We start from the raw sequence: 27815 nt of genomic DNA, 5'->3' as shown, positions 1-27815 counted from the left end.
CTTGAAAAATGTGTAAAATTTTAAATCTTTTCTTTTCTTTTTAAATAAGCAGAAGAAAATTTTAAAACTGGGGTTTAAAACCTTGGGCGGGTTACATTTTAGGAACTATAGTGTACAAATCAGAGTATGAAACCGAATTGTGCATTATATACACAAAATCCTTTACAAAATATTCAGATAGTTAAAAGCTTAGGATTTAAAAACAAAAATCGTAAGATCTGCCTTGGATTCTAGAAGTTCTGATCCTTGATGCTTGGTGTGAGTTTTATGAAATAGATTTTTAAAATAATATTTTATGTAAAAACAATGTGAAAGCTAGACACCAAATAATAAAAATTAGCTCGCACGAGTGATGGAGTTCGGGTCAATCTTAGGGAACGGGAGAAATACTTTGTATTCCATAAATAACTAAACTACTCTTTATTGCCAAATAATATAGAAACAATTAATTAATTAATCTAAACAAGAAAATACGGCCCTCTACGGAGGGCTTAAACAAAATAAAAATAATAATAAGTGCCTTATTACAAACCCAAATTAATTGAATCAAATAAAATAAACGCCTAAGCTAAAAAGTAAAGTTCTTCAGTGCTTGAGCTTCTTGTCCCTTATTTGACAGTGATTGTGATCTTTCTACTTCTCCTTTACTAATCTATAAGGGTATGTTTGATGTGTGATCTTTCTACTTCTCCTTTACTAATCTATAAGGGTATGTTTGATGGCTTGTCCAGGGTTGAACGAAATGAACAAAAAGAATAGAACAGAACATTGGTTCTGTTCATTCCGTAACAATTGTTCCAAGTCCAACGTTTGTTTAGACTGCACTCATATGTTATGTTCTAAATGTCCATTGTTTGATGACGATGTGTGGACAACTTGGACAATCATGAATAATGGGACAAATTACTTCATTTTGGATCATATGACCCAATCCATCCACCATTTTACATGTTTTAAGAAGTTTATTATAGTTTTTTGCCCGAATATGAATCGATTACTAAATTATGTCTAAAATCATGAATTTTTTTCCTTTTGAACAGTCATGAAAAATGGAGGTTGCTTCGAAGAAGCGGAGTGGTAACAACTTTGATTTTCAAATATAGCATTACAAAGGAACAGCATGGTAACAACTTTGATTTTCAAATATAGCATTTACAAATTCAAAAGGCACATACACACGTTTCCAAAATATACATTTCGGCATCATTGATGAGTAGAGTGGATGGTATCCAAAGAATCAACGTAATTGAAACATGATGCAAAATTACACTTGTTGCAACATTCAGTAAAAGGCTATTGGGCAAGAGGCCATTTGGTTGAACCCAGCCTTCAATGTTGCCCATGCAACTTCCTGTAACTAACCCGTGCTGTCTACTTGTCCCTCCCTCTAATGAGAGAGCACCATCAAAGTCCCCCTGAGAGCTATGAAAAATATATACCTTGATGAAGTGAAAAATGACTCAACCATGAGATTTTACTCTTGTAAGAGCCTTTGTCAATAATTTCAGGTAATGGTCAACAACTATTGAGCCCATCAATCATATTACTCATATGTACACAGTTCGCATTACAACCATCATTAACATATAGTGTACAAGAATCCATCAGAATGAACGCTACAAGAATGCACAAATTACAGACCAAAATCATCAATCCAAATCAGTCACAATAGCCCCCCCTCCCAACATGCATTAACTAAGCCAAATACATACTGCAACATGAAACAAAGTGAAACCCACTTTTCCCTTCAAGCTCAATGCCAGAAAACGAATTGGAGACACCAAAAGAAGTTACAAATTTCCCAAAATTTCGCTCCTCCAAGAACTCAAAACAGTAAATCCCTGCAACCTCAAAAACACAACCTGAAAGAAACCAGAAATCGTCAATGTAACAACTTGATCAGTAGCACCTTGTGATAGTAGCATCCTCAGCAGGTGCAATGGAAACTTGATCAGTAGCACCTTGTGACATTGTAGCATAAGGAACCAAAAATCATCAATATAACAAATTGCATCAAGCTGAAAGAAAAACACAATCAACATGAAACGAAAGAAAAGCAAACAAAGTGCATGAAAGCAGAGAAGAAGAGGTGCATAGCAACAAAAAACAATGAAATATATGGCTCCTAATCCCAATCTTCTAGCAAAGCCACTCTTATATCCAAGCCTTTGAACTACTTTCAGTGCAGAAGAACAGGACTGTAACGTAATATGTGGCTCCTAATCCCAATCCTCTAGCAAAAGTTCAATGATTGTGATAGGCATAGGCCAATTATTGATCTTTTCTTTTTCTTTTTTTCTTTTTTCCTTTTTTTCTTTTTTAAGGATCCTGCACAACAATATCATGCACAAGTAGGGCTGAGAAACAAGCTAAGTTGCTCATTGCCCAACTCATGTTTGGCTTGTAAAGAACTCATTCAAATTCATAAAATAACCTCAGCATGGAAGCTGAACATGAACAGCAGGTGTTCGGCTAAGCTCAGTTCATATAATTAACCTCTTTAAATGGTAATATATATTAGATACATTTTACATCAGATAATATGTTGTAAAACAAATGATCAAAGTATTTGGTTTTGCAAGATATAGGTTTAAAGATAAGATTTTATTGCTTTCATCTCTCAAACAACATATTTGTTTGAAACCCCATTAATTCTAGCTATGAAACAATTGTAAACAAGCCAGCTCGAGCTCAGCTTGTTTAGCTCTTTATGATCTCAAACTTGGCTCGAATGTAACAAACAGCAACCACTATTGAGCTCCAATGTGCTTGTGGGTTAAAAAAAATAATCTAACCTCCATTTTTTCTTTTTGATAGGCATGTTGGGGGATTATCTGTGTGGGATTTAAACCCAAGACTCTTCGGTTATGATACTAAGACTTAGCCATCCAACTATCTAATTTGACCCCTAGTCTCTTTCATTTTTTCCTATGAACCTACTGGTTATTTTGCTTGATCGAATTGGTCGAGGTTGTCATTTGGTTGCAACCAGGGACTCAACAGAGTTAACTCACAAGTTAGGTCAACTTGGAATAACTCAGCTTTCTCTTGCACACACACACAGTTCCGCACATTGTCTCTCAATTGATTTTAGATTACCCGTCTCGCTCACAGGCCATTCTAATTCCTAGAGTACAGCACAAGGAAGCCTTTATATACAAGAAAAACAAAAAAGAAGAAAGACAAGCTAAAAAACAGGGCACCCTTTAACAATAATTCCAGGAGTTGTAGGACATGAAGACAAGGGACAGTGATCCAGTTCAGTCCCCCACCACTTGACGTTCCTATTGCCTATCTGCAAAGCAAAGTATAGCAGCATACCCATGAATGCAGTCCCTGCATCAAGTGCAGCCGACAACACATAGTTGTAGCGCTGCCACCACCTCTTCCGATACTGGAAAACAAAGAAATTGAATATGGTGCCAGTGATCAACCAGCTACCAATGTTGGTCGGCAATGCCGGTGGCATGCCAGCAAATCTGTAACTTATAACAGGAATGTTAGGGATCCATTTCTTCTCTGGGAATAACTACTTTCAGATAGAGAATTTCATTCTCCAAAACAAACAAAAACAGAAGGGAATTTGTCTCTTTATTGTGTATTGATTTTGTGTGTACCTGCTCAGCAATGTTTCCTGCTCCAGACAGAGAATCTTGGCTCTTGGTGGAAAGCTTGGCGAGCGTAATTGTGTGAATAGCACCGATGATAGCAATCAAAGGGACTACCGCAAGAGTCACGAACGCGAGCTGCCATACCGTGGTAAACCCGATAACGAACCTGGAGACGAAGATCGTCATATGAATGAAATTTCCCAATTGCAAAGCAAAAAACAGAGCACCATAGATATAAAAACTTCAAGTTGCATTCTTCTTTTTCGCTCTTTCTTTTCTCATTACACCATCAAAAAAGTGACAAAAGGGCACTGAAGACTATATGAACAGATCGATGCCCTTGAATTCCTTCATCTCTCTCCCTTTGTAAACCAAAAAGGAAATAACTCTATCGCAATCGAGAGAGAGAGAGAGAGTTTGCTCCCTCTGTGCAAAACCCTAACTCTAATTTCCCAATGGAGAGAAAAGAGACAGAGAGAAAGAGGGAGAAGATTCGCAGGAAAATGAAGGGAACGACGGAAAAGAGATGGACGGGAAAAACGGAAAAACAAATCCTCGCCTCCCACTCCGCCGGCCGTCCAGCACCCTCCTCCTCTAACTACTGTCTTCGCCTCCCCCTCTGCCGACCATCGGTGCGTACTCGAAAATTTCGGGCGAGAGAGCCATGCCCGTCGAGAAATTTTCGTTCTTCTCGTTCCTGTAACTTTTGTAACGGGGGGGAGGGTGGAACGAAAAGATCATAGGTATAAGGACGCGGCAGACGCGCAGAATGCCGTTCGCCGCGTCCAACATTTGTCGGAAATCACCGTTCCCAGTGAGATTTTTGTCCCAATCACGCTGGAACAGTGCATCAAACATACCCTAAGGGCTCCCTGAGGGGCCTGAAGGGCCTTTTGAGGAGACCTTTTCGGAACCTCAGAGGGCTATACTAGGCTACTTTTGAGGGCTCACCGCACGTCTAACCGTTTCCCTGCAAAACAAAAAAATCACAAAACACACAAAAAAAAACTACACAAAAATCTAATGTTAGTTAAAGCAAAAAAATCATAAAAACAAAAAACTAACATGAAACAAACTACTATACTAAAAGACAAAATAGAAAACTAACTAACTACCAATCTATGTAACAACTTGATAACAACCTAATTAATCTTGAAACAAACTAAACAACTAACTAAATTCAAACCGGAAAATGTGAACTTAACCTAATTAAAATTATGAAATAAGTAAACCTAATCTAATTATCTAACAAATTAACAATTCTAATTAACTAAATACAAATGAAAACAATATATCTGTTAGAAAGTGACTTTGAATACTTTAGGTTCGATAATGAACCCATACACATGCACATTAAGTGCGAATAAACCCACTCAAGGGAACAACACAAGCCCGTCATGTGCTAATACATAAACCCATAAAAGGGGTAAATATGACATAAACTCATAAGTTGAATATTATTGAAGAAAGAGGGTAAAAACCTTATACAATGGAGCATAAGCTCCTCCAAGGAGTAAAGAAATACAAGGGGGAGACCCCTATTTATAACACAAGAGAGGAGTCACAAAGGGGGCTCCCAAAGGAGTCGTTGGGAGCCCCCAACGATCACATTTGTGACCGTTGGGGGCTCCTCAACGACTCTTTGGGGATCCTCCCTAGGTGGCGCAAACCCAAAAAAAGGAGAAAAATAACAAAAAAAAAATAAAATTAAATTACAAACATATTCCGAATGGAATATGCGTAAAACTGTGAAATGTCTAAACTACCCCTATGCCTATAAATAGAGAAATATATATTTTATATATATAATTAAGATAATACATATGCATATATACCATATATGAATATGTATTATCCTTTATATATAAAATGTATATAATATTACAAATGTTGAATGATACATTTTAACACCCCCCCTCAAGCTTTGCGTGGGGGAACGAAAAGATTGAAGAAAGCAAGAGGAAGAATCTCAAGGTCTTCAAGAGCCATCAGTACGAATGCCATTGCAAATGTTTTCCTCGAACGTCTTTAACGATGAACACCTTCCATGATCTATCCAAGGTACTTCTTTTCCTCTTATCTTCAAGATCCTGAGGAACAACAACAAAGAACAAGTAAAAAATATCTTTGCACTTTACTCAAAATGGAACATTCCTAACAAGGTGCAAAATTTATGCATAATAGGATAATTACTTTAGCATGAAAAGAAAATTTAGAAGACCAAAGTTTCAAAAATCAAATATCATGTTAAAGAGTGAGCGGAAGCAAATTATATGGAAATGAATTGCAAGAATGCATAATGCATTCATAAGGTCCATCATTGGACAAACATAACCCCATAATGGGGAAAAACACAATGGTCCCCTAAGGGACACCACAGTAAGCCTACGAAGAGGCATAAGTTACATATGCTTTATTGAATGAGATCCTAAAAGGCCTTAAAGAGCATATGCATATATTATCATGAAATGAATTAATACTTAAAGGAATCATTAATGAATCATGCTTCAAACATGTAATGAAGTGTCAAACAAGATAAACGAAGTCTCCAAGCATACTTTAGACAAAATAAACACAAGAGTTCACAAGGTTTTAAATTCATTTACGAGGCAAAACGAAGAGTGTTATTTGAATAGAGAATCTTACCCATTTAGGAAAATCTCACTCAATTGACAAAAAACACATTTTGCATACAAAAGTGGCCAAAGAATCATAAGCACTTAATATATAGATTAAATGCCAAAAAAATCAACTTGATTTTAAAATATGCATATCAAAAATATGATTCACTTGAATATCTTAAAACACAAGTCATAAATGAAATTTTGCAAATTTCAACAATAGTTCATCCATTACAAGCCACTACCTCATTAGTCCTCCAAAACCCATAAATCAAGTGTATAAGCTACTAGATCAAAAATATAAATATAATGTCATTAAAGGCCAAAGACACACACAAAGGTGTGCAAAAGAACCTCTTGTCTACATATAATAATACTTGAAATGAGTGCATCTACGACAAGAACAAGAGAATACACGCCAACATGGACCAAAAGCATCTCTTGTCTACGTAAAAATACACTCAAAACCAAGTATGTTCAGCTACTAGAACAAGAGTAACAATGTCAACCATGGGCTAAAACACAATACATCTCTTGTCTACATAAGATGGCACTTGAAATGAGTGAAATAAGCCAACCATGGGCATACATATCAGCGACTAGAACAATGACACAAACGCCAACATGGACTAAAATCACATACCATGTTGTGAATCAACGTGCCTTGTCTACATAAAATAACACTCAATACAAGTGTGTTCAGCTACTAGACCAAGAGAGCAAAAGCCAACAAAGGGCTACCAACACACGAAGGTGTAATAAAATTCTTGTCTACATATGATGACACTTAAATAAGAGGCATAAAAGGAGAAGACTTTTGAGGCAATAAGACTTGTAATGACAAACATATAAATAAAACCTTGAAACAATATTCTTCAAAAAAGAATACCCATAACAATATCATTTTGAAATAAAATGTGTGAATATACAGACACCAAGAACACTTGTGCACAAAAGCACAAAACATAAATGTGCAAATGAACTCATATGATTCATAAACAATAAAAGGTTGGGCAATAACCCCAAAACCTTGATTTCAATATACCTTAAAACATTTAAGGTTTTAAACATCATATATCCATCACATTTATAAATAAGAGCATTCATAAGATCAATGGCCAACATTAAACAAGTGACACACTCATATACCAAATCATTCTAGAGTCCCAAGGTGCCCATAACTCACCTCAACCACCATCTATAATATGGTAAGTGGACAAACTAAAATGACATAACAGTGAGTGACACACTCATAATTAGAGATCATATACCAAATCATTCTAGAGTCCTAAGGTGCCCATAACTCACCTCAATCACCATCTATAATATGGCAAGTGGACAATCTAGAATGATATAACACGAGGTGCCCATAACTCACCTCAACAAACATCTCTAGTAAAACAATAATAAGGTCAAATAAATGATGCATTAAATAACATGTGATGGGCAAATATAAATGCCACAAAAAGGCAATAAACACTTTAGGAATCATTTTTCAAAGAAAAGAGGACCGATTAAAAATTGAATCAAAGGCCAATATAATCAATCACAATAATATGCTTTATAACAACAATTTTGCATAAATATGAATTATGCTTAATCTTCAAAAGAAGTCATTTATACAAAAAGACTTATTATGCAACTAACACAATTTATGACATATTAAGCAACATCATGATCATTATCAAAAGACTCAATAAACACAACATGAAATACTTAAGCTATCTCATGTGTGAGAAAGGAATTGGAATCATCCAAGAAACAAATCAAGCCTTTATAATTTGCAATTATATGTATACCAAGATGTAAAATGGCAATAATCTTAAATGTGTAAATTTAGGACAACATGTACCAAGATATTGCGGAAGCATTCATAATAATAAAAGAAACAATCTTACAAGTTCATAAAAAATAAACACAAGCCCTAAAGGAAAAAACATCTCTTTATTGAAAAGAGAGTATCATGTGAAAATGTCTACGAAGAGACAATACACATACAAGCATAAATACTTTATAGAAGAAGTGCACGAAAGCACTCACACAACACTTGAACAAAATACAAAAAAGCGTATAAATAATAAACATGTGATAATGCATGTATTTCATAAAATGGAAGCAAATGCTTGAGTCTCTCAAGCTTTAATTATGTAATTATATGCTTGATAAATGCAATTTAAGACAAAGAAGACCATATTATGGCCAATGTAGGCATCCTTAGAGATACAATCAAGAGGTTTTGAAACTTTATATGAAAAATACAAACAAACATGTTTATAAAGTTGTATCATTAGACGAAAACTCAAAAATGAATGAAGTCTTTTATACCAAAGGATGCAATAGATACACTATGCATTCTATATAGTGTGAGAAGATTTTAAAAGATCTTTCCTAATGAACACAATGGTTCATACAACATATTTATCACAAATAATTTTTCAAAATCCTTTAACTAAACCAAAACCATTGAAACATCATTGATAAGAACTACTTAGGATTCATAACAAAGATTTAGATGTGAGAGATTCTTATACAAGAATTATATCAAGATTTTTCAAAAAATGCACTAAAATCCATAAACAAGAGAAGAACTCAAAACCAATTAGCCTTTATATGAGAGAAAAGATTTTTTAAACAAAGATCATTAATCAAGAGATCATATATAATCTTTAAAAGTTAATTTATGAAATACTTATGTAATCATCATAAATCCCACATAATTGAAGACAATTTTAAGAAAGAACATAAATTACTATTTATATGTGATGAGTAATCAATAAACATATAAACAAGAATTTATATATTTGAATAGCAAAACAACTTTACTAAATTTAAAAGGAGATATTTTTAAAAAAATTTGAACATGCGAAATATGAAAAGAGGTGATTCAACTATTATAAACACTTCATATGCAAAAAATAATTTCATAATGCATAATATGTTAAGAAAAGAGATACATACCGAAAACTTAAGAAAAAAGAGAAGGACAATGAATACTTCACCATTTCTTGATCAACACGCTTTCCGTTGCATCAAAGGACAACCCCATCGTGACCATGCTCTGATACCATGTTAGAAAGTGACTTTGAATACTTTAGGTTCGATAATGAACCCATACACATGCACATTAAGTGCGAATAAACCCACTCAAGGGAACAACACAAGCACATCATGTGCTAATACATAAACCCATAAAAGGGGTAAATATGACATAAAGTCATAAGTTGAATATTGTTGAAGAAAGAGGGTAAAAACCCTATACAATGGAGCATAAGCTCCTCCAAGGAGTAAAGAAATACAAGGGAGAGACCCCTATTTATAACACAAGAGAGGAGCCACAAAGGGGGCTCCCAAAGGAGTCGTTGGGAGCCCCCAACGGTCACATTTGTGACCGTTGGGGGCTCCCCAACGACTCCTTTGGGGAGCCTCCCTAGGTGGCGCAAACCCAAAAAAAGGAGAAAAATAACAAAAGAAAAAATTAAATTAAATTACAAACATATTCCGAATGGAATATGCGTAAAACTGTGAAATGTCTAAACTACCCCTATGCCTATAAATAGAGAAATATATATTTTATATATATAATTAGGATAATACATATGCATATATACCATATATGAATATGTATTATCCTTTATATATAAAATATATATAATATTACAAATGTTGAATGATACATTTTAACAATATCTAACTAATTGTAAAATATCAACTAAAAAAATAATTCAAGAAAATGTTGAAACTCCTAACTAATTGACTATTGACCCTTGAATCAACAACTTAGCCTTAACAGAAATTAAAATAAATGAACCAACCAACTGATTAATAAGAACACATCTAACTACTAATGCAGTAACTTGAAGTATGCTAATTAACGACTACAACAGCTATTGAACGAACATGCAGACAACCTAATTGATTTATGATGGACACTACCTGATCAAACTCACTTTAAATAAGAACTATTGCCTAACGAAAGTAAAAACTACTGCTTACAAAAAAAAAAAACTCTCAGAATATTAACTATCTACCGAGTCAAATACTAATTAGCAAAAAAATTATTAAAACTATTGAACCATATTAAAAACTTATGCTGAACTATTTAATCAGTGCACGCATGCTGAAAAGAGAATAAACACTTTTATTAACGTCAACCACACTATGCATGATTGACGTCAATAATTGTGGACTGTTCACGTTCAAACACGCATGTATTGCGTGATCAAGTGATGCACCAGATCAGACGTGTATACAGATCAGTGTTGGCTAGATGTTCTGCAGCGTAACAAAATCAAATGTGATCTTCTGTTCACGTTAGTATTGCTAATCACGCTGAAATATGTGATCTTCAATACTCGGTGATCAATAGCCCTAAACTGCAGAGCGTACACAACCCGACCCGAAAAACAGCTAGATCACGTAGCAAATGTGATTGGGATTCAATTAAACCTGCTCCATGCCTATCAAGTGAGCGATCAGACCTGTCAACACAGACAGATCTGAGCCCGATTTCACGCAAAAAGGGAGGACAGCAATACATACTTCTTAAAAAAAAAATTAATGATAATAATAACACACCCTATTCTATGCTAAAACATGAACTAATCAATATGCCTTATGCTATACTCCATGTAATGATGCAACAAATATTAATCTTCGCTGCATTTGAACCTAAAACATGATTTTATGCATCCACGAAAATAAACAAATCTAAACTAAATGCATAAAAAGAAAGAAATGGGAGAGAAGAAACGAACCTTGCAGCCGCTTCCGACGGAGGGGTTGAGAAGAAGATGGTCTTTCCACTTGTCGCACATGCCTCCTTGATGAAAAGATACGAGAGCACCGGCGAAGATAGGGGATAGAAGAAGAAAAGAGGAGAAGGAGAAAAGAAAATTAGAAGAGGAAAACTGGTGGAGAGAGAGAGGGGGAGAGAACAAGAGGGAGGAGAGATAGAAGAGAAGAGAGAGAGAGAGGCAAAGGAGGGGGGGCGTGAACACCGAAGGGGAAAAACGTCCCCCTCTTCTCAAAAGCACCTATTTATATTAGCTAATTAGTTTTTTAGAGATTATTTCAAAAAGGGTCCAAAAAAATCACTATTTTTAAAAGACTTCTCTTTCAAACAGTAATTTCTAAAAACTTAATTATTTTCTCCGAAATACTCTGAAGAGGTTCAATTTACTTAAATTACAATTTAATGAAAAACTATAAAAACCTTCACAAACAAGCATTTATCGCACATGAGCATGCATGAAAATGTATGAAATTATGCTTGATCAATGCCACTCCTGTCTAACATCCACTGTCATGCAAGGTGTTATGTACCTGAACCTGTATTTTTCCATAACAAAGAGTCAGACTTGTAACAACCTGGTAAGTAATATCAATTCAAGGTAACTTAAAATATCAAAACATATTCAGGAATCATAAATTAACTCTAGTTGTGCAATTCAGATTCAGACTATATCAAGCTTATCATTTGATTCTTGGTATCTGCAAAAATAAGCATAAAGATACTACTAATATAATTTCAGCATAACATAATTAATTACTTATGCATTTAACAAATGACCACTCATGTATTCAGCATGATACAAATATCTACTTAAGCATTTTATATAATGCAAATAATCACTCATGTATTTAATACAAATAATCACTCATGCATTTAATAATAATGTCATTGACTATTTTTTTGCAAAGTAGCTATTCAAATATAAGAGCTTTTGTCTTAATATTTATTTTTCCTATGGGTACTCACAGAGCCACTAGTCATCGTACCAACCGAGACCATTCAAAGGTTTATTATGTTATGTATATTTTAATTATCTCAAATGACTAGGTGAATGGATCCCAAGGTGAACAGATTGTAACCGAGAGAAAATTTCTCAAAGGCCACTAAACATTGATTCAGATGCATCCTGAACTTACTACAAAAGTTGGGGAGATCTCTCACCCTGATCTCCAAAACCTCTGAGTTATTGATGACCCATGGGATACCATGCTTCAAAAAATATTCATGTCACTTGAGGCTTGTACTACCTATCCTCTCCAAGGTAGGACTATTGTGAATGAGTATAAGGGTTGTCTTTTTAATAGAATTAATCATTTCATGTGTCTCCATAAGGTAACAATTACGGTCATGTGTACTCAACTCATTCAATATTGCTCTATATATACAAGCATTTCGCTTGTGAAGGCAAAAAAGCACTTTAAGTTTATGTGTAAGCATGATTCATTTAACAACTGGTGCCCTTTTTGCACCTCATGATTTGAGTAACACAAACTAATATATAAGAAAAATTTCAGCACAATGATACTTGTCAACAATAATTAGATGCTACATATTTATCAACATGCTCCACGACAATAAAAGTTGCTCGAACCTTGGCCATAGCCTGACCATGATAATTTATTTCATAAACAACAAGGCATTTTAATTAAAAGTCTGTGGGGTCTCAATCTTTATAACAAACATGGGTTAGGGTAAGCAACTGTTCATGCTAACATAAACCCACGTCTACAATTCTAATGCAAGTATTTAGAATAGATTTAACATTATAAATTATAAGTTTTTGGTATTATAGCTTACTTTGATCTTTATGTGATTTGATAAAATGTGATTGCGTCGAGAACTCACAAATTGAGGTAAAGCAAAATGATCATAATTTAGGGTGCTTCAGAAATTCTGATAGAAATCAAATTATCGTGTTGTTACAAAAAATCAAGCGGCATTTAACCTAGTTTAAAATCTAATATTTCAAAATTTATTTAGAGGTTTAAATAGCATCTATGTTGTCTCTATGTAATAAAGTCCATAAGTTTTTTTGAGATTATGAGCAACACTTGCTTTAATTTTTTTTTAAAAAACCAAAAATTATTTAAAATTTTTTGACAGAAGTTGTCCTATTGTTATCACTGCAAAATTTTACTTTTACAAGTCAAACTGACCTTTGAAAAAGATTTTGAAAATAACTCGCCTCCGTTTTAAAATGCAGGATAATTCTGAAGAATGGGACTCGTCTGTCGGTATGAGGTTCAACCGTTCCTGACACCATAACCAGAGGTAATCGAACCAAGGATTAATCATATGTTTTTCTTTGCTCAACTGTCTAAATCAATGTTCTATTTTCTAAATGCACAAAGAATCAGGCATGTGCTATGACTTAGAAAAATTTTGATTGAAAATATGATGTTTGCTTCAAAATCTTGAAAATACTTACAAAATGAGTGGTTGGAAAATCGTGAATCATATTGAGAGAACATCGATTTTGGAAGAAATCGAGAGGTTTTGAGAAAATCGAATTCTGAGAAAACTTTGGAGATTTTTTAGAAAATCATTTTTTTATGGATTGAACTTTGAAGTGAATCATCAGGGATGGGCATGTGGCCCTAGGAAATCCTTTTCATGATGCAGTCTAACCTAAATGATGCATGAATGCAATTTGTAAAGATATTTTCTGAAGAATTTGAGGAAAATCTTTGAAAAAGAAATTTTTGTGTCTTATAAAATTTCAATGGAATAAATTCGCCTCATATCCCTGATTATGGCAGCAGATATGAATTGAATATAACCCATTTGATTCTAAAAGGAGAAATACTTAGAAAATTTTTTGAAAACATGCTATGATTTCTAAAAATGCCTAAAAGTGTAGGTCATTTGTGGCTTAAAAAAAGATGATAAATCTGAATTTTGTTCGTATTCTTATTATGGCCACAAATACGAAACTCATCAAGTTTATCAACTCCTTAAAAACTAGTGCATGTGTCATTTGTGTAGACCATGGTGAATTTGAATATGCATGAATCATCATTCATCACACATTAACATTATTTGAAAAATAAATTATATGCAATGCAGCCCTATTCTAAGCAGGAAAAGCAAATTCTTATTCCAAATTTATATTTAATTTACATCACTAATTGAATTGAAATAAAAGGAAATCTAATCCTAAATATCCCTGCAAAACTAGCGAACTTGTTAGTGAAAATATGTCGGCTTTTCTGGATTTATCCAACAATATCTGAAATTGAGGGATTTATCCAGATATAAGTCTTTTCCTATGTTTTCGTAAGGTAAACATAATAAAAAATGATATAAATTTGAATAAATAATAAAGATAAACAACTTTGAAATTCAGAATTTTGAGAAAAAATACCAAAATGCCTCTTAAAACAAGACTGGCCATGAAATCAGGGTTTTCAAAAAAGATTTTTGTAAAATACTTGATTTAAGGATCAAACGGATTCAAATCAATGCCAAATCGAACATGGAGCCCCCTAGCATAATTATAAACATGATAAAACCCTAAAAATATAAAATGATTTATACAAAACATCGAAATATCATAAAAATAGCAAATTTTGCCAGTGTTTTGCTCGAATCGGGACTCCGTGGGCATCCTATTTTTGCAATTTAATCAAATAAAGCCTCAAAAGAAATCTAAAATTAACAAAAATTGGCATATGCACTTCTAATAACCCTAAAATTAAACTGAAATTAAAAAACAAAAAATTTAAGATTATTCTAATACGAAAATTGAATAAAAATGAGAAAAATAAGTGATTTTACCTGTGGTCACAAACATGTCACAGTGTCAGACCTGAATCGGGTATCAAACCACCATAGAAATTTGTAAAATTTTACGCAGAGAAACTAGACAGATTAACAAAAAAATCTCTTTTTACAGATCTGAAAAATTATCTCCAGTTAGGGAGATATCACTCCGAAAATATGCGCTAAATTCTAGCGAATGCATAACGGCTCAAAAATAGGCAGTGTTGATTTCAGTTTAATTAAAAATATCAAACAACATTCAAAAATTACAAAAATCAGACTGATATAACTAGACATGCTTCTGAATCAGAGACTATTTACGGATCATCAATCGAATCTCCGGTTAGGGCGGTACGATTCACGCAAGTTGACCTAGGGTTCGAAAAATGCATAATGGCTTGACAGAAACAGATTCTGATTTTTGACAGAGGAAAATAAAAAACAGTCTTGGAAAAATCTGAAAATTTCACTGAATATACTAGACATCATGACAAATCCACTGCTTTTACGGATCAGCGATCGGATCTTCGATGAGGGAGATATCACCTCGACAAGCCGTCCCCGAATCAACATAGCGTTTTCCCGGTTCAAAAAATATAGTTTGGTTTCTAATTTTTTTGACAGGGTTATAAAACCCAAAATAATTTGATTTTTTTATAAGAAATCACTGACAAACGCATGGATCAGCCCTAAAAAAATCATATTTTTTTATAGAAAATCAAACATGAAATAATGCTATTCCCGCGTGCCCGGGATCGAGATTCACAGATTAACGATAAAGCATAAATAACTTAATCTAAACATGAGAAATAACAAAGAAAAAGTAATAAATAATATAATGAATTCAGATTTGAGGGTTGACTGAATAAAATAAATATAAGCATGATGAAATAATAATAAAAAATCAGGGAAAAGCATGGTTGGAATTTGATTTAACTTCTAAAAGAGGGATTCAACCATCGAACGGTCGAATCTCGATTTTTTTCGGGCGTTTAGCATCTTACCAATCAACAACGATTTTAATGGAGCAAAAATATGTAGATCACCCTCACACAACATTAGATCGCTTTCTTGAATCATCCTCACAGGATTTGAACGAAAACGAGGCTCAAATCCAATACCAAAAGGGCGACAAGAGCCAAAATACTCTAAAACAAATAATAAAATTAATAAAAAAAGCATGAAATAAAATAAATAAAGCTTACCTTGGTACTAATGTAGCAATGGAGGAAGGAAGGCTGCTGGAGGGGAGAGAGAGAGAGAGAGAGCAAGAAAGCAATGAGAGAGAGCATGGGTCTACCCCCCCCCCCTTGGACCCCTTTAAATAGATTTTCAAGTATTAATTAGGGAGAGTTTTAGTTGGCTTGGAATTTCCTTAATTGCATTAATTAAGGGGGGGGAGGCGGTTTTGGTTTGACTTTTCAACCCTCTTAATTGGCTTAATTAAGTCCTAATTGAACTAAAACAAAATTTAAATGTGGCGCCAGCTATTGTGGGCCTACATTTGATTTTAAAGGCTCTAATTTCAAGTTTTTTTTAAAAACAAGGTTTTAAAAAGTGAAAATAAAGGTTAGATTTTGAAATCAATTTTGATTTTTTCAAACCCCTAACCTAATTAAGACACTGATTAATCCTAAACTAACCGAAATTTTTTGAAATGTGGTGCCACCCAATGTGGGCCCTACTTGTTTTTCAGGAAACGATTTTGAAATTTTTAAAATAAAGGGTCAAAACGATTTTTTTCTCAGAAACTTCAAAAGGACATCTAAGCTAATTAATATTTTTTTGTATTTTTGAAATATGAAAGATGTAAAATGAAATGAAATTGAAAATTAGGGTTTTACACCCCTGCAAGGTAGGTCCTGCTCGAAGAAAGTTGAAAACTGATTTGAAAATCAAGTTTAAGAAATAAAGGATTTTAAGAAAAAAAATTAAAGGAAAGTTTGAAAACAAAACTGAAATTTTAAATCAACTAGAGTCCTAAATGGATTGAAACTCTTTCAGATGTGGCGCCAACTGTGTGGGCCTCACATCAGGGTTTTGAAAAAGTTGAAAATAAAGACTGAAAAGGGTTTTGAAACAAAGTTGAAATCACCAGATAAAAATCAGGAGTTTTGAAAACAGAGTCCTAAACTAACTGAAACTGTGGACTAAAGTCCTAAAATTTTGAAACTCTTAAAATTTGGGTTTTTTGAAAGAAAATGAAGAGGCTTTGAAAGATCTTTTCAGAAATTGGTAAAAATGAACAAAATACGAGACCAGGGTCAGAGTCCTAATCGACTGAGACTCTGTGATAGAGTCCTGGAATTTTGAAACTCTTAAAACTGAATCTGTTTTCGAAAAACAAGTGAAATAAAAGTAAAAAGGTGAAATCAGAGTAGAGTTCTGAACCGACCGGGGAATCTGGGACAGAGTCCTGAAATTTTGAAACTCTAAGATAGAGTCCTAAATTTTTGAAACTCTAAGAATGGGGTCTATTTTCGCAAAACAAGTAAAACAGGGATAAAAGATGACATCAGAGTAGAGTTTTGAATTGACTGAAACTCTAGGACAGAGTCCTAAAATTTCGAAACTCTACGACGAAGTCCTGAAATTTTAAATTTTATTTTTTTGAAAGGTAATGAGGTAATTTTTTAAAAGATTTTCTCAAAAATGAAGTCAGGGTTAAAGTCCTGAAATTTTGAAACTCTTAAACAGAGTCCTAAATTTTTGGAACTCTAAAACTTTGACTTCTTTTGAAAGATTTTAAAAGATTTTCTTGAAAACAGGTGAAAATAACAATGAAAGATAAAGTCCTAATCTAACTGGAACTCCGGGAAAGAGTCCTAGAATTTTAAAACTCTAAGATTTTGGCCTTTTTTTTAAAATGAGATGAGCAGGTTTTTGAAAATAAGTGAAAAACAAGAATAAAGAATGAAATCGGGATAGAGTCTTAGTACGACTGAAACTCTGGGATAGAGTCCAAGTCCGACTGAAACCCTGGGATTTTAGTCAGAATGAAAGAAATGGACGAGGGATAAGACTACCTCTGATTTGAAATCAAAATGAAATTTTGAAAATGTTCAAAAAGTTAAAAAGTAAGAGTCCTAATCCGACTAGGACTCTAAAATTTTGAGAAATCCAGATGAAAGAAGTGATCCAAAAGCGACAACACCTAGATGGGTCTCATCAGAGAATTGAGATCAGTTAAAATTGAGTTTAAAATAAATCTAAATCGCTTTCTAAAGGAAATATTTTGAAATATAAGATTATGGGGGTTAACAAAAGGCAAATATTGATCTAAAAACCCAGGTTTTTTAAATTGATTTTGAAAGAAAAGTTTTAAAACTCGAATATGTATTGAAAGATTTTGAAAAACTAGAATGCTAGATCTCGAAATGATATGTAATGACATGGAATATGATAAAATGACAGAAAATGATATGGAATGATATGAGATGACATGAAATTATATGCAAAATGGAGACCCGGGATGAGGGAATTGAAGTCCCAGACCCCTGGGAGAGACAAGAATTTGAAAATTCCTGTCTGAAGACAAGTCTTGATGATTGTGATTTGGCTAAAATGGAGATTGAATTTTGATTGCAAGATGAAATATTTGGATTTTGATGTAAAATTTTGGCTTTGAATAGCTCTGGCTCGAGTGTCGACCAGTTGGTTCTCTGAAGGCTTCGGACAGCGGGTCCCCGTAGCAGGAGAAAAGGGTTTGTAAGCGAAGGTAAAAAATTTGGGGTGTTTAGAGATGCCCCTCTTTGCTACTAAGCTGGTTGAAAGCCGAGCTTAGTGGCAAAGGAAAACACACCAAATTTGGGTTATAAGAATGCCCCAATTAGAAGAATCTGACAAGGTATGAAAGAATTGTCTTGGATGATAGTGGTAGGTATGAGATGGGGAATGAAAAAGAAAATTCACCTCATCAAAATGAGGCTTAGGCTTAGCCCTTGATCTGAATGGGGTGAATGCCTCGTGGAAGAACGAGGTTTAGGCTTGACCCTTAACCTGGATGGGATGAAAAATACCTCGTGAAAGAATGAGGTTCAGGCTTGACCCTTAACCTGAACGAAAAAAATATCTAATGGAAAAATGAGGTTCGGGCTTGACCTTTATCCTGAAAGGGGATGAACGGAGTCCTCGAGAGAGGAAACCATGATAGAACCTTCGGATTTTGCACAATAAATCCGAGAGAGGTTTGCAAAAAAATGAAAATGAGGTTCCATAAAGCTTGAAAAGGGGTTGATCTTGGACATCTCATTGCTGAGACTGAATGGCTTTTAAAATAATAACTTTTTGCAAAAACAATTCAGGTTTAACCCTTACCCTGAACAGGAACTGTTTATGGTGGGACAGTGAGGAACACAGAAAAGTGTGTGAATTTGAGACCCTAGGCGCTCAGATTAAAAACAGAAGGGAGGGATCTTGAAAACTCGTGTTATAATATCCTAAAAAGGGATAAAAATAATGCTAGGATATATCAAAATGGACATCGCGCTCTCACTTCATGTCAGAATAGCTTAAAAATATTGCCAATAAGATAAAAATTGTAGTTGATTCCAAAAATGATTGAAAGTAAGCAAATTTGTATGAAGATATATTCCCTCTTCTACTTAGAATACTACCTCCAACCTATGTCACACGGACTCGGCTCCAAGGTCGACGCACCCACAACGACACGCACCGACACGGGTGCGGCTCGGACTCGGTCAACCTAACCCTGGGTGCGGTCAACGCACACAGGGTCATTTTGGTCCATTTGTTGGAATTTTTTTTTTTAAAAAAAAATCTGGGCTACAGATTTAAAAAAAAAATCTTGGGGGGGGGGGGGCTGCACAGTGGACTGTGCTGTGCACACAGTCACAGTCTGTGTTGTGCACAGTCACAGTTTGTGATGTGCACACAGCACAGTCCTGTGCACAGTCACAGATTGTGATTATGCTGTCTTTGCACTTTTTTTATAAATATATATTTATAGCCGAGTCCCCGTGTCCAAAAAATTTAAAATCGCGCTGCACCCGTGTCGCACCCGCACTCATGTGACATAGCCTCCAACTAGGTTAACTCTGTAGAATCCAGAATCAAAATTAAATTATTGTTGTTGAGTTTCTTCAAGGAAGCTATCCATTTTCTTGATATGAAAAGAAAGGAATTCGCTCTCAGTATCATAAAAGCAATTAATGAAAGGATATTGATAAAAGTATTTCACATGAATAAAGATAGATCTTGGCATATTGGCAGTTTTGATATCCAAGGTTTACCCATGATTTTTTTCACTCTTTTGAGACATAGAGATTGAGCTTCTTGGGGTTTAGTGAGAATTTTATCGCATCAACCTTCAACTTGGTGATGTTCTGATTTTCTAGAAGGACACGTCACATACTCCTTCAACTTGGAGATGATTTCGAGTCTTCATTGGTCCCGGGAATTGTATTGATAATATTGTCTCTTTAATTGAAATCTCTTGGTAATCTTTTACGCTCTTTTGAGACATGAAAAGTAAGCTTTCTTGGGATTTGACGAGAATTTCATTGCATCGACCTTCAACTTGGCGATGTTCTGATTTTCCCTGAAAGGACACGTGTTATCGTCGCAAAAATTTTTTCTTCCCTGCGGGAGAGAGGGGAAACATTCCGCGAGTCAAACTCGACCAAAGTTTGAAAATGATTTCGAAAATACTCGGCTCCATTTTGAAAATAGCGAGAAAATCCATAGGATGGTGCTCGTCTGTCGATACGAGGTTCAACCGTTCCTACTGCCTTTACTAGGGGTAGTCGAACCAAGGATCAAAGAGTGCTTAGCTTAGCTAAATTATCAAAATTGATGTTTTATCCTAAATGCACAGAGAATCAGGCATGTGCTATGAAACTTTTGTAAAATGCACATTGGAAAACATGATGTATGCATTGAAAATATCTTGAAAAATGATGGAAAATATTTCCGAGAAAGAAAGAAGAATCAATTTCCTAAAGAAACCCTAATAAAATGATTTTGATGAAAATAACCTTGAGAAAACCTTAAGCATTTAAGGAAAATCGATTTTCCTAATCTTGGAATTCGAGATCGAAATGTAATTTGAAAACTCATGAATTGGGTTTGGAAAATTCTTGAAAGTTCTTGGAAAATTGAAAGGGATTTTGAGAAATTGATTTCTAAATATCCTTGAGAATATATGTTTTCTGAGACTTCCCACTTTGAAAATCGATTTTAAACTTTGGAAAATAGTTGAGAATTCTTGGAAAACCCTTTTAAGAATGAAAAAGTTAAATCTTTGAGGAAATCGAATTTTGAAGAAATTTTAGGGTATCTTTGAGGAATCGATTTTCTTGAAAAGGATACTACCAAAAAAAAAAGCATATGATTTCATGATGCGAGCTAACTTAAATGGATGAATGCACAATTATGAAGATATTTGTGAAATTTTTTTGAGGGATTGTTATCATTACAAAATTTTTGTCCTCCCTCTGTGAGAGAGAGAGAAACGATTATGCGAGTCAAACTCGACCAAAGTTTTGAAAATCGATTTTGAAAATTACTCGCCTCCGTTTTTTAAAATTTGCGAAAAAAATCTGTGGAATGGGATCCGCCTATCGGTACGAGGTTCAACCGTTTCTGGCACTTTTACCAAGGGTAATCGAATCAAGGATCAATTATGTGCTTTAACTTGACTCAAATATCTAAATCATGTTCTATTTTCCTAAAATGCACAGAGAATCAGGCATGTGCTATGGAAATTTGAAAAGATGTAATTTTGAAAAGTATGATGTTTGCTTGAAAACTTGAAATGTGCTTGGAAAATACTTTGGAAAAGTGTTGATTCTGGGAAAATCATGGATTTCATTGGAAAATCAGGAATTGCATTGGAAAATGAATCTTGAATGAAAAATGGATTCTCAGGAAAACTTGAACTTTAAGAAAATCGATTTTGAGATTTGGACTACTTTTCTGAGAAAATTGATTTCTAAAATGGACTTGAGAATTCTGAGAAAAAACAATTTCATAAGTAATTCAAGGACTTTAGGAAAATCGATTTTGGGATTTGAAAATAAAATTGAGAATGTGAAAATCATGGGAAATCATGATTTGAACTTGGAAAATATTTGGAATCTCATTTGAAAACCCAGAATTGTTGAGAAAGTCAATTCCTAAGAAAGACTTAGAAAAATCTTGAGAAAATCAATTTCTCTGAATTGCATTGAAAGCATATGATTATTTTGAAATGATTGTAATGAATGAGTATGGATTTATTATCATCGCAAAAAAAAATTCCTCCCTCTGCGAGAGAGATAAACGATTATGCGAGTCAAACTCGACCAAAGTTTTGAAAATTGGTTTTGAAAATTACTCGCCTATGTTTTGAAAATTTGCGAAAAAATTCCGTGGAATGGGATTCGTTTGTCGGTACGAGGTTCGACCGTTCCTGACACCTTTACCAGGGGTAATCAAACCAATGATCAATTGTGCGCTTTAACTTGACTCAAATATCTAAATTATGCTCTATTTTCCTAAAATGCACAGAGAATCAGGCATGTGCTATGGAATTTTGAAAAAAATGCAAGTTTGAGAAATATGATGTTTGCTTGGAAAATTGAAATGTGCTTGAAAAATGCTTGAGAAATACTTGGAAAAAGTGATAATTTTGGGAAAATCATGAATTTCATTGAAGAATGACTTTTGAATGGAAAATGGATTCTCAAGAAAACTTACTTTGAGAAAATTGATTTTGAGATTTGGATTGCTTTTCTGAGAAAATCGATTTCTAAAGTGGATTTGAGAATTCTGAGAAAATCAAGTTCATTGGAAAATGACTTTGGAAATGGAAAAGGATTCTCAGGAAAATCAGATCTTTGAGCACTTTCAAATTCTCCCATTGTAGTTCATGGAGTATTAATCACAACAGTTCCATACAAGTGCCCAACAATTACAAACATCACTAAATGTTTTTTTGTGAATATTACTTAGACTTTTCTTTTCTATTTGAGCATTGAACCATAGTTTTTGTGGTTAACTTGCTTTATTTCTAAAGTACATATTGATGATTTAGTCTCGAAAAAAATTATATTTACTGTTTTATGTGAACCATTGAATAAATAATTAAGGAAAAAGTACTAGCAATATATTAACCTTTGGTCTCTCACAGAGTTATCAGAAGCATCATAGCACAGTGGGAAATGCAGTTTGAAAGCAGGAAGCATCTCGCTTCTAAAACATTTGGGGAAAATTATTTTTTTATCTTTTTTATGGGGAAAGATTACCAAGAAATTAGAAGCGCAATCTTAAACTAAAAGATGTGATCCCCTAATCCCTGTGAATTGAGATTCACAAACATGGGAAGCATGATTCCGAAAATTATCCACTCTTTTTATAGTTCCAAAAATATCCTAGAATTCTGGTAAATTTGTTTACTGTCATCAAAATACCTGTGAATTGAGATTCAAATGGGAAGTGTGATTCCAAAAATTATCTATTCTTTTTGTAGTTTAAAAAATATAGTAGAATTCTGCTAAATTCATTTATTGTCATCAACGAGCATATGTTAATTTACTGCCTCCATCTTCTTAAAGTTACTTACTATTAAGCCATTGTTAATATGAAATGTGAATTTCTGTACCATGTTGGTTGTCACTCTCAAAAACACTATCTTTTCAAATTTTTAAATTTTCAATTTTTCCATTTTCTATTTTTATTTTTATTTTTCAAAAATGTGCTCAGATTTCTTGAGATTTTCCTTAAAGAAAAACTTGCTGATATTATCATAGTTACAAATATTGGTGCCGGCTATATCCCGGCGAGGCTATTTTTTGCGATATGATAGGTTTGGTGATAAATCTCGGGAAAAACTCGGGGCTTAAAAAATATGAAAATAACAAAAATAAGTATAAGAATATCATGTTTAGTCTATAAAATACATATATAATAAAAGAAATAAGTAAAAAATGTAAAAGAAAGAAGAAAAACATATTTAAGATGTAGAAAATAAATAAATACAGTAAAAATAATTGATAATATCACGATATTATCACGAGAATATTATGATATAATCAAATTAGAAATATTTTTAAACTATCGTAATATTTTACCTATAATATTGTTCGCTGAAAATACAGTAATAATATCACAATATTTTGAAAATATATCGACGATATCTGTGACTATGTATATTATGTGTGTGTGTGTGTGTGTTGCATGTGTGTGTGTTCATACTAACATATGTATCTGGATCTGGATGCTGTTAAAAATTATTACACTAGTAGCAAGCAACAGAAAACTGAGAACTGCATTAGAAAATAGTCTTCACAAACTTACCTCACTGTTTAAGAAAGCATGGATCCGTCCAGTTGAGTTTACAATATTCTCGAACAACAAGGGCGGTACACTTTCTACAACAATCTCGATGTCCTTCTTAGAAAATGACCTGCAAGAACAACAGCAAAGTTGGGAACCAAATTCAAGATCACACTAAAAAAATGTCACAGAACTTCAAAAAACACTCATCTGAAAAAAAAAATAATGACCCAAATTCTCAAAGGCAAGCTCTTTGTGTTCAATGAAATTTAAACCACCTAAAAAGTGATTGAGAAAAGGTGTTGCTCACGGTGAAGCTAACATGGAAAACTACATAAAGGAAATTCGCGAAACTAAAAAGGTTTGAGTCATGGCATGGATTTTACAATACCAAGTCCATGTTGTTTCCAGTCTAGTTGGTTAACATGAATAGAAAGGCACAAATTCCAAAACTACAAAAAAGGTATTAGCATAATTCCACAAGGTATTAGCATAATTCCACACAGTGATTACAATTTTACCTCTTATCCACATCAAAAGAGGGTGAAACCTTAGCAATCTATACCAAGATGTCATGTGGCATAATGGTCAATCATGAGTTGACAGCAAGGTTGCCAAAGAGGGAAGTGGAATTGAAAAATGATGCAGAAAGTGGAAACATGAAACAAGGAATTTATAAGTACATATGAAGCATAAAGCGAGAAGTGACAACGAAGAATTTAAGAAGTGAATTAGTAAGATTTTTAGATCTCTTGGTTATGCAAGGGAGACACAAATATTGTTTTTTTCCATGTTACGGTACAGGGTAATAGACAGAGAAATACCATCCATAGCATAGAATATGAAGGATTGCTCCAGCATGAATTTGACCACATTCCAGCTGAGTCCTATTTTCTTCAAGAACCTCCTATCCAAGGACTTGCATTGTGGAGGTATGTTTCCTAACATTGTTGGAGGGCCTAATGTTAACAAAGAAGATGCTCTTTAGTCCTTTCCTCTCGTCTCCTATTACTAAGGAAAAAAATCCTTATTATTGTGATTCAACTGAATGGGGATAAATCTCATGGCCCTTATTAGTTCTCATAGGCTTTTACCAAACTTACTAGGACATTGTGGGGAAGAATAGTAGCAGAGCAATAAAAGATTTTTTTTTCTCAAAATGCAAGTTAGTGAGAAGGGTGAATGCCATGGATTTAGTTCTTGTTTTTAAAGGCTCCTAACTAGGATTTCCAATGACTTTAGACCAATTGTTCTATGCAATTTCTTGTACAAATCATCACCTAGGAGATGGTTAATGAAATAAGGGGTAGTCTTATTCAGGTTATTTCTCACCACCTAAGTGATTTGCTATGAGGCAGGAACATTCAGAAAGTCACTTGCTCACAAGGTTTTGGACCAGTTCATTTTCATACAGAATCCTTTAGGTGTGCTTTAAACGGACCTAGCCAAAGCTTAGTATCATGTTGATTGAGACTTCCTTCAGCAAGCACTAAAATTGATAGGCTTTCATGATGACTAGGTTGAGAAGACCATGTTGTGCATCACCACCGCCTTGTTTTCAATGCTCGACAATGGTTTCCTGGGAAAGAGATACTACAATACTGAGGCATCTGCCAAGGGGATCCCATTTCACAAGAACTTAAAAAAAAGGAAGAAAATAAAAAGCAAGGAAACACAAAAATATCATAAAATTACAGTTCAATTTGTCTATGTTCCCCAAAATTGTTCCCTTCTCCCCAAACTATTTTAATTATACTTTTTAAATGATAGAATGAATTGTGACTTCATCAAATTTCCCTTTGAATTATGTCACCTCTCGAGCCTCTAATTGCATTTAGATCATGGACTCCAATTTGATTTGGCTTGTACTATTACATTGCATTGCAAGAGAAGAACAACAAACAGCTAGGTAAGGCACTTGAAAGGCATTATCCAGCATAGATCATTCACATGCACGACTCAACCACATGAAGCAACTGCAGGTTTATTGAAGCTATTTTCTTTTTTAACCAATGATACACCAAAATGAATCCTCATGTTACCAGTTTTTTTTCTTCGTACGAATATATTTTTCATTTCTTTTACACTGTCTCAGTATGTTGAAACATGATCATTTACAAGACTGTTAAATATCATACTCTTGTTCTATTCAAAGACATAGTAATCATTATTGGCCAATCAAGGTACCTTTATGAATGCGAGTTGCAAAGCACCTAAACAGTTCTAAATGTAATCCTGTAAGATGCACAAAAAGACTCTCAATAGTGTTCTCACCAAAGGCTGGCGAAATCAAAAGGGAAGATCTTCAGTGGTGAATAATATTCTTTTGCACAAGCCAAAACTCTCTACGATTGTATCTAAGAGTGTTACTCAAAATTCGGGAGCAAAAAGCATGCAGTCTCAATTTTCATAGTAAAAACCTTGTTGGCTAGAAACGCCCAGCCACAAGCAACAAAATGTCATAGACAACACAACACGATGGCCCTGGTGGAATGAAAGTAAAACCGTCAGGATTCATCACACCATGTTGAAATAGTAGCCGATCTACAACAGGCCAACACAGCAGCTAAATGTGTATTGGGACAGAACAGAAGCAAGCATTGCATAGAAAGCTTGGGACTCAAAAATGAAGCACAAAGAGCAACGGCTAAGTCAGAAGGAATTAAACCTACCTATGGAACTTTTTTTCTCTTTTCAACCTATTATCACGGTAAAAGCAAACAAAACCACGCATAAATAAGAAAAAGTGTAATGATGGCAGGCCAAGGTGCTTAACCTCAATGCATCGGCATGGTCGCGAGCGAATGAGAGGCAGGCACGAGCGGCCACAACAAAATCTCCGGGAAACTGCTCAGGGAGCAAGAGAACATCTTCTTCTAACTTACGACCAGGCGACCGATCCAAGTAACCCCTGGCCCTCAAATTGTCGAGTAGTTTTGCCCATTCTGACCATGGAGGATTGGAAGAATGGACAAGACCGTTCCAGTTCCTCGGTTTCTCACCACCCAACTCGTCCTTGAGAGCAGGCTCAGTGTGAAAGCCTTCGGACGCCCTGGCTGTAAACCCAAGAGAGGAGGAGGAGGAGCGGGGAAGGATGGGACTGCGGAAAAAGAAAGAGGATGAGGAGGAAGAGAAGGCAGCGAAGGGTCTGATAACGAAGCAGGGGTGTCGAGGGAGAGGAAAGCGCCTGAGAGCAAAGGAGGAGGAAGAGAGGAGCCTGAGGTTGGCAGAGGAGGCGGAGGCGGATGGGGAGCCCAGTAACATGAAGAACTTGGACGCACCACCCACCATCGCATCAACAACCAATCTCCCCTCCAACCTCAGTCGGAGAGAGAACTCCGCGAGTCAGGGTTTTGTTGATGAGATTGTAGGTGGGAGAGCGTGGGGGAGGGCGGAGGCGCAGGGGCACCAGATCATCTTTTACAGAATACAAGAAGATCCGTTTGCGTATTCGGATTGGATTTGGATTTGGATTTGGATGATTTGGATTTGGGTTTGAATTTGGATTTGGATTTGGATTAATCAAACCATTTTCCAGAATTGGAATAAGACCGGCCTTTTTTTCTCTCTTGCATCTGATCCATATCATTGTGCCCCACCAATTCTACAAACCTAAAATTTACCATACAAATACCGGGTTTGGACCCAATCTACCACTTCAGATATAAATCTGAATATGGATCTACTACTTTAGAAAGTTCGATCTAAACTCGTATCAACTACGAACCAACCTGAATACCACATGTTCCAATT

General features: G+C 34.6%; 1 protein-coding gene across 3 annotated transcripts; it reads right to left on the bottom strand.

Annotated features, from left to right (window-relative positions):
* Nucleotides 1–1119: 1119 nt before the first annotated feature.
* On the bottom strand, nt 1120–27407 carry LOC149836378 (uncharacterized). 3 transcript variants are annotated; one of them, XM_090005296.1, is made up of 3 exons: nt 26839–27407; nt 24084–24192; nt 1120–1862 (listed from the first exon to the last, which is right to left on the bottom strand). In XM_090005296.1, exons 1-3 carry the CDS (start codon nt 27351–27353, stop codon nt 1791–1793), a joined length of 696 nt encoding a protein of 231 aa, XP_089861422.1. In that variant the 5' UTR covers nt 27354–27407; the 3' UTR covers nt 1120–1790. The 3 variants fall into 3 exon arrangements, 1 of the variants encoding a protein (XP_089861422.1); XR_016431786.1 differs by lacking the exons at nt 24084–24192; nt 26839–27407 and adding an exon at nt 3618–3764; XR_016431785.1 differs by lacking the exons at nt 1120–1862; nt 24084–24192; nt 26839–27407 and adding exons at nt 2807–3479; nt 3618–3764.
* Between the last annotated feature and the right edge of the window lie 408 nt (nt 27408–27815).

Source organism: Nuphar pumila, chromosome 5 (genome assembly GCF_984573655.1).
Source record: "Nuphar pumila chromosome 5, dmNupPumi1.hap1.1, whole genome shotgun sequence".
Lineage (NCBI taxonomy): Eukaryota > Viridiplantae > Streptophyta > Magnoliopsida > Nymphaeales > Nymphaeaceae > Nuphar > Nuphar pumila.
The sequence above is the reverse complement of the archived record's forward strand: the minus strand, read 5'-3'. Positions and strand labels throughout refer to the sequence as shown.